The sequence below is a fragment of the Syngnathus leptorhynchus genome, chromosome 4 (assembly GCF_054491065.1).
Source record: "Syngnathus leptorhynchus isolate UIUO chromosome 4, UIUO_Slep, whole genome shotgun sequence".
Classification (NCBI taxonomy): Eukaryota; Metazoa; Chordata; class Actinopteri; order Syngnathiformes; family Syngnathidae; genus Syngnathus; species Syngnathus leptorhynchus.
Window position 1 is genome coordinate 4,558,194 of NC_141198.1, and position 8,949 is coordinate 4,567,142.

The window sequence follows — 8,949 nt, forward strand, 5'->3', positions numbered from 1 at the left end:
AAGCATTCTGATTTGTAGTGTGGATAAATGTGAGTTATTTATGGATATTGATGCATTACTGCCCTCTACAGTCAATTAATGAGACTGTAAAAGGACACCTGAGCATTGTTATTGCTAAGGAGAAGATTGGAATGGAAAGCAAAAGATATCTGAAGGCAATAATGATAACTGTTAGTCCATGCTTAACAGATGGCTGCAGAGAGACACTACAACCTGTTCAAAATTGATAGTTTGTGTTTTTTGATTTAACCAGCCTTCTCTGTACGGGTTTCACATAAAATTATTTGTTTGTTTTATTGTTAGCCATTCAACAAAACATGAGAGTAAACAGCGTTATCAAGCAAATTAACATGTACATTGAAATACAAAACAACAACACTTATCCAAACAGCCAAAGCTTGACAAGCAAAGTGGACCGAGGTGGGCCGTTGTTCGGTCTAGGATGGTCCCTTAACCCCAACTCCTTGATTAATCAAACGATAGTTGAGCAACACATCTTCAGAAAAATACCTGTTTTGGAGTTAATGGCATCTGTTAAAATTATGTGACTAAAAAAATATTTTCTAAACAAGGTTCAATTTAAGGTGGCACGGTGTGGGACTGGTTAGCACGTCTGCCTCACAGTTCAGATGGTGTGGGTTCAATTAAAGCTCCTGCCCTCCTTATGTGGAGTTTGCATGTTCTCCCCATACCTGTGTGGGTTTTCCCTGGGAAGTCCGTTTTCCTCCCACATCCCAAAAACATGCAAGCACGTGTTGCTAGATTGAGCACTCCAAACACCCTATGGGTGTGAGTGTGGGTGAAAATGGTTGTTCCGCCTCTGTGTTCCCTGCAATTGGCTGGCAACCAGTTCAGAGTGTCCCCCGCCTACTGCCCAATGACTGCTGGGATAGACTCCAGCATGCCCGCGACCCACGTTTTTACTTTTTGTGTTGTTTTTTTGGACGTTTTGTTATATGTGTTGTTACCGTGGGATAGTGGGTAACGCAATTTTGATCTCTTTGTGTGTCTTGGCATGTGAAGTGATTGACAATAAGCTGACTTTGACAAGCAGTACAGAAAATGGATGGGTGGATAAAGGTCTAATTCAGAACGTTTGACTAAATTGACTCTTGTTTGATGCAACCGTGTAAAAATGAAAGAAAGTTCATATAAACTAAACCATGACAATTTTATACACCATAATCAGATTAAACGCGAGTTAAAAATTGAAGGTGAAGCTTTTCTCAACGTTAATTATTTGAGTACCCTCAAAAGCAGTCTACAAGTCTACATGCACTTTCAATTAGTAATTCAATGTTTTGTTTTAGATAGGGTGACCAAATCTCTGTTGCATATTCTAATGCATGTATAACATAAACTTTACGTACTTTTAGTCAAAATATATATGTCTCAATTGTGAAGGTGAGCTAAATAAAATTACTCTTCAAGAATCATTTTTTGTTTACGTCTAAGAAAAGCGCACTCTTCCACTCAGAACACGCCCTCTCGCAGAGTAGCGCACAAGCGTCAGTGTATATTTTCCAACGCGCCCATAGGTACATAAATTTAACCACTAGATAACTTGCGCGTTGCCATAGAGCGGCCATCTTGGGACAGAGCTGGTCGATGACATCACAGTCAACGGAACGATTTTTAATGTAGCTGTAGATTGCTCAACACAGTCGACTTTCAAACTGCTTTTTTTTTTGGGGGGGGGGGGGGGGGGGGGGTCGGATGAACGTCAGAAATAATGTTATTTTACTATATCACGGAATAATGAAAATCATTGAATTCGATTTAAAATGTACATTGTGGTAGATATTAGGGCCATGCCTCACAGAGCAGGCATGCAGTTGGGTGTTTTATTGGCAGTCAGAGATTAAAGATGACCCAGACGTTTCACAACATTTTCTTCAATAATATCTTGTTGGCAGTCAGAGATTATAGATGTGATTTTTACTCCACGCACATCATAGAAACACACACACACACACACACACACACACACACACACACACACACACACACACACACACACACACACACACACACAGAAATTATATTTCCAATCTTTACATTATTCAAATAATAATGCAAAAATAAATAATAAAATGAAGCAGTCAATTAAAAGAGAACTTTCTGAGACCACGCTTTAAAAACCACTGGTTCAAAGGAACATGAAACAAAAAATGAATGGAGAAAAATAATGAATACATAATTTATTTATTTTTTTTAGGGTGGTTTTCAGTGGGTTGTTGCTCTGCTTTTTCTGGCCCAGCAGACACCACAGGACAGCTTCTCTAGTAGTGTGCATTTCTATGCCAATCCTCAAATTTACGGTTGACATTATAGTAACTTAAAATTAATGACCATCGAGAAATTATTTGCATCACATCGGTGTTCTTCATTGGCTGGGTTATCAAGCAAAAATATGTTTTATATGTTTTGACAGAAATATTTCTCTTGATTGAAACGATTCGGTAGCTCCAAAAAGTTATTAGTTTCTGAAATAACAAATAATAATAGAAAATATTCAATTGTGAGCAAATGTGAGGAAGCAATGACACAAACAAGTATCCTGCATTTATTTAAAGAAAAAAGTTCTTTAAATAGTCAACCTTCAAAATCATTAAAAAGTCATAGCTATGAAATAAGGTTTGTAATAAATAAATCATTTTGTAAACCAGAATTTGTAAAATTTAGCGAGTTAGGAGTATTTAAGTGAGTAAATTCTTATCGCCGACAACAACACCGAAGCGAAGCACTGTCCAAAAATGACCAGGAACGAGCGACATTGCCGACTCTCCGTGAGTTATCTAGCTATCCGGTGGAGTTCTGTGGAGTCCCTGAGGTCTTACACTCTTCCGGGTTTACAAATCGAGGTTAGTTTTTTTTTTTTTATATATATATACATAGGTTAGTTTGCGTACGATAGTTGTGCGTACAAACAGGGGTCTTGGCGGCTATGAAGGTGTATTTCTTTCGAAGGTTCGTGAAGCTCCTCAGTCTCACCATTTTACTCGCGATTGTTCTGTTAGTTGGACGAGAAGGATCTGTTAAGCAAGTTTCAAAACCATTGCCTCTTCCTGTGGAAGCGTACAAGCTGCTGCGCCCCGAAACGTACTCCTATATTCTCAACCAGCCTGACGTTTGTAAGAAAAGAAGTCCCTTCCTGGTGTTGATGGTCCCAGTGGCACCTCTGGATTTGTCGGCAAGGGATGCCATAAGAGAAACGTGGGGTGCTGCAGGTCAGGACACCATAACACTGTTTTACATTGGCGTGCCTAAAGCGGGGCAGGTGAGAAGAATACAGGACATGCTGGAGGTGGAGAGCAAGAAATATTCAGATATCATCCAGATGACCTTCGTGGACAGTTACCAGAATCTCACAATCAAAAGCATGATGATAATGAACTGGCTAGCAAACTACTGCCCTAACGCCACCTATGCCATGAAGGTGGATGCCGACATATTTGTGAATGTATTCTACCTCATCACAATACTGAGGAACTCTCCCAGGAACAATTACATAACAGGATCTGTAATAGCCGATGGCAAGCCATCGAGAAACCGCAACAGCAAGTGGCACCTGTCAGGGCAGCTGTATCCTGAAGACAGCTTTCCTACATATTTGTCAGGTGCTGGCTATGTCTTCTCAATAGACGTGGCCGCCAAGGTCTCATGGGCTTCCAAGTTTGTCCGATGGATCCCTTTAGAGGACGTCTACATGGGATTGTGTCTGCGCTTGGTTGATGTAAGGCCTGTCTACGCAATAAAATGGCTGCAATTCATCAACCTCTTTGAAGTCAGTCATTATGACTATGACCGGTGCACTTTTGCCAGACGTGTTATCATCAACGGCTTTCAGCCTCCCCAATTGCGACAACTTTGGAAAGATTTTTCAAAAGGCTATAAAAGCTGCTGGTTTTGACTCAACAGTGCTTCTGAGCTGCATATCTGTCAGCATGTGGAAAAATATAACCTCATTTTATTGCCTCTGTCAAAATACATAAGACGTATTTGTCATTTCTGGTGTGCAAGAAAGAACATCTTTAAACCAAACAACATCCTGCTGATAAATGAATGTTTTGTCTAAAACAAATCAGATGGTGACATTTTTGATATTTATATGAGCTCACTATGTTCTGTATGTATTTTACTTCACGTGCTGCAATAGTTTGGGAAATGAAAGTCATGGCTTCTTTTACTGATTTGCTTTGACCTTTTAGTGCCTTGATTCAAGTGTTGGAAAAGTTATCAAGGTCGTTATGTTTCTGTACCTCTTGAATCTTCTCTCAGTGCCTGCTGTTTTTTGTTCTCCACACTGAAAGTTAAATATTGAATGATTTAATATGTGGAGCACTGGTTAGCACGACCGCCTCACAGTTAAGAGGGTGCGGGTTCGATTCCACCTCCGGCCCTCCCTGTGTGGAGTTTGCATATTCTTCCCGGGCCCGTGTGTGTATGTATATGTGTGTGTGTGTGTGTGTGTATATATATACACACACATGAATATTGCACGTCTCGATCAGGCATGAACCAAGAATAACCTGCTGCTTGTTGTGGCTGTTTTAATATTACTGTTGTTTCACTCTGTGGCCTTTAGGTGGCAGTATGAAACAGAAGATGAGTGTGTCAATGGCAGCTGTCATGACCTGAAAACTTGAGAGCAAGAAGAAAGCGCTGATGCCTTTAAAATCTGCCTCTTTTTTTCTTGCTGCTGACTGATGTGTACCAAAAGTACCTTATGTATCAAGTTGCTTTATGTAGGAATGGAGTAATTGAAATGCCTTATCAATCTCTTGAGTGCAATTAGTCATCCTATACTTGGCTGGCAACCAACCACTCCAAAGTGTTGTCTAGATCTTGTTCACTGTGGTTTGAGACACCCCTCCGAAGCATTGGCACATTTCAAATCACGATTGGTTGGTATTTTCGGCACAGATTGAGTGTCTTGTTCCCTTAAAATTCTGATTTTGACACGTTTTGGTCAGGGGGGAGTTCTGTCGTGACTGGCCATTCCTCGATATAGGCCAGATGTCTCACAATAAATAAACACGGATTACCCAGTGACAAGTTGTCTTTCTTTCAGGTAGAATGTCTAGTTTTCTTCATGTGTTTTGCGTCCAGCCTTGCTCTCTGTGAATACTTTTTATTTTTGTGAATAAAGACTTTTACTTTTCAACTTTGTGTCATGTCTGTTTCTGAGTCCAAATCTTGCTCCTCACATAGCACTATGGCTCTGATTAGACCCACTCTTAGAGTAAACATGGCATCAGAGTGAATTTCAGAACACACTTTAGTTAGATTTTATTTTGCTCGCATTCTAGCTCAGCTATGGATTGCTTTGTATTAATAAAGAATGAATACAAAAATAGACATTCCCGCCCAAATTTCCCAGTCTAACTTCTGATGGAGGCGGCTCGGTGGAACACTGGGTAGCACGTCTGCCTCACAGTTAGGAGGGTGCGGGTTCGATTCCACCTCCAGCCCTCCCTGTGTGGAGTTTGCATGTTTTTCCCGGGCCTGCGTGGGTTTTCTACGGGCACTCCTATTTCCTCCCACATCCCAAAAACATGCTTGGTAGGCCGAATGAGCACTCCAAATTGTCCCTAGGTGTGAGTGCGAGCACAAATGGTTGTTTGTCTCTGTGTGCTCTGCGATTGGCTGGCAACCGGTTCAGGGTGTCCCCCGCCTACTCCCCATTGACCGCTGGGATAGGCTCCAGCATACCTGCGACCCCCGTGGAGACTGAGCGGCTCAGAAAATGGATGGATAACTCCTGATGGAGAACCAGTCGCAGTTTGTCAGTGTGGAGGCTTAAAAATAGTGAACAAGAATCCCCGAATAAATGCAGACTAGCAAGGTGATGCAAGTATAAACTTTGGGCATTTCTGTCACTCTGAGCACTGAAAGTGATACAATGCGATTGTCTAACAATTGCTGCAATTGCACGATAGAGTCCAGATCTCTACCTTTGGGAACATTAATCCATTCTATTTGAATATGTGTCTCTATCGTGCACCACTTGTGTGTATTGTATTTTTTCTAGAAAAAAACAACAACACAGAAACTCAAAATCGTGATGTCATGAAAAACTATCGCTCCAAAATTGCACTACACCAGGGGTGTCAAACGTATTTTTGTCGCGGGCCGCATCATAGTCATATTTTGCTTCATTAAAATTGTCGACCCAAATAAATGTATGAACATGATCATATTATGTGTATATAGTATAGACTACACAACAAACTCATGAATAACTAGTTTTCAAAACAGAGACTAATAAAAACTGTTCAAATATTTAAAAATGAAATATTTAAATCAACTAAAAAAAATTATTTAAAAAAAATGAATGGCAATAAAAATTGCTAACAATATCTATTTTTTGCGATAACAATTTGAAAGTTTGGAATTGACATATGAATTCGATGTACAATTTGTCTTTGTGGGTCACCTAAGATGATGTGGCGAACTGTATCTGGTCCCCGGGCCTTGACTTTGACACCATCTGCGCCATCATTTCGACATGTTTTTAGCAAGTCTAAACTCGTGTAATTTTTGTGACCAAATTTCAGATGCTCTTACTCTAGAACTGATGAGTTCAGTTTTTGATTTAATTATTTTATTTTTATTTTAATATCTTTACTTTGAGGTCAACCAGCGTCCCCGGATGTGTTCACTCTTTAACTACCGTATTTTCCGGACCAAAAGGTGCACCGGTTTATAAGGCGCACCTTCAATGAAGGGCCCATTTTAAAACGGTGTCCATATATAAGGCGCACCGGATTATAAGGCGCATAAAATAGAAGCTATACTGCAACAAACTGCGGTTGACTAGGGTTGCGATATGCATCCACTAGCCAATAACCTATGAGCCTTCTGTAAACAAATCGCGTTTCTCAAACTATCCTATAAAATGATCGGAACTGACTAAAGTTTGATCTAACACCTTGGTACTGCTTACCTATGTTTCCCTTCCATATCGATCCGTAAATTTACTCGAAACATTAACAGAGCAGCCGATTTTGACATGAAATAGCCTCGTGCGTATAGCAGCTATCACTATAGCATTAGCCACCCGCAAACTCCCATGTGCCTGAGCAAAGTGTAAACAATCGCGTTTCTCAAACGAGCGCTTAAAAAATGATCGGAACTGACTAAAGTTAAAGTACTGTATACCTATGTTTCCCATCTATATCGATCCGTAAATTTACTCGAAACATTGACAGAGCAGCCTATTTTGACATGAAATAGCCTCACGGGTACAACAGCTATTCAGTGACGCCCACTGACCACAGTTGCCGTAATGATCGTAAGCGATGCGACCTTGTAATTTACTAGTTGTACTAAAACGTACTGAAAATTTTGGCAGAGCACTGTGTACAACCAGTATGGATCAACAAATTCATTAATTGATCCATATATAAGGCGCACCGGACTATAAGGCGCACTGTCGGCTTTCGAGAAAATTTTAGGTTTTTAGGTGCGCCTTATAGTCCGGAAAATACGGTACTATATGCGTGCAATCTATGGCAGTTAATGCCGGTCTAAAACACGCAACGTGTAACAGTTTTGGAAAACAGTTTGCCATTTGCCTGTTCATTTGCCGGTTTTGTATGTGCTTTGTGTTTGAGTCTATTCATTTATCACACAGTCTGAGTAGGAGTTAATGCTTTGGGCCAAAGCTCCTCATTGTTCCACTCAAACACACACACACCCACACTCACACACACACACACACACACACACACACACACACACACACACACACACACACACACACACACACACACACACACACACACACACACGCACTTAGACATGCACGTACACACACATGCCTCCCCCACTCTGTGCTGTCTTGTGTCTGGACACATCTCATCAACACATGTAGCTCCAAGGAGAGTATACAAACCAGTTCAGCTAGCCATCACAAAATATATGTTTGGAGGCATTAATAAATCCAATGCCAAATGCCAGTGAAAATCTGCATCCATCCAATGCAGAGCTCTTGAAGTGGCAATCAAGTCAGTCTGCTATTCCCCTCCAGCTTCCCTCCCCGTGGGTGGAGTTCCATCCACCGACGCACGGCTGGTGGAGCTGGTTCCTAAGACAACCCATGAAACATGCATCTCAGTAGTGAGACTGCTTTCACAGCAGCTGCGGGAAACTGAATCCACCACTTAAAACCTGTGAGAGAGCGAGAGAGAGAGAGAGAGACAGACAGACAGACAGACAGACAGAGACAGAGCCAGTGAGAACAACAATCTAGCCACACTTCCTGCTGACAGACACATGAGAGGATATATGATGCAAAAAGCCACTACATAAACTCAACTTGCCTCCTACAGCAGAAAATAATTCAGGTCAGTAAATTAAATATTTTCACATGTTCACCGCTTCCTCAGTAATTGACTACTCTGTTCGTAAATGCATACAATATACAGTATAGGCATTAGGATAGGCATATAGGCATAGGAATATGGGTATTGCATGTGAATAAATATCAAACAAGAGATTTACAAATATTACAAATATGGAGCCAAGAAAGTTTTTTCTACACTCAACTGACACTATGTTGTGGAAGTATGCAGTCGCCCCCAGCTGCAACCCCCAGATGCAACACAACGAGAAGATGAAATGTTTGGAGTCCCACTTATACAACGCTAGAGGTTTTTGTCACATTTGTGGGTTGGAGGTTTAACCCCATCTAATAGGAACTCTCTACTAACTATTATAAACAATTATGCACATAACGGGGCTCAAAAACTTTGATGGAATTTCTTTAAAAGGGGAGTGCTGATCTCTGAAGTTGACCAGAAACATTAAGAAAGCCCCCCCGCACAAAAAAAGCCCAAAAACAAAACACACAATATAATTTAACAAACTAACCACAAATTTGACATGGGAAGTATTCAAGCAAATCAGTCCAAACCCTTATGCCAGTCAGTTTTTATGTGTTGT

General features: G+C 40.8%; 1 protein-coding gene across 1 annotated transcript; it reads left to right on the top strand.

Annotated features, from left to right (window-relative positions):
* Positions 1 to 2,555: 2,555 nt before the first annotated feature.
* Positions 2,556 to 5,139, top strand: LOC147057681 (beta-1,3-galactosyltransferase 2-like). Its single transcript, XM_085910183.1, has 2 exons — positions 2,556 to 3,736; positions 4,589 to 5,139. Exons 1-2 carry the CDS (start codon positions 2,948 to 2,950, stop codon positions 4,598 to 4,600), a joined length of 801 nt encoding a protein of 266 aa, XP_085766309.1. The 5' UTR covers positions 2,556 to 2,947; the 3' UTR covers positions 4,601 to 5,139.
* Positions 5,140 to 8,949: the final 3,810 nt, after the last annotated feature.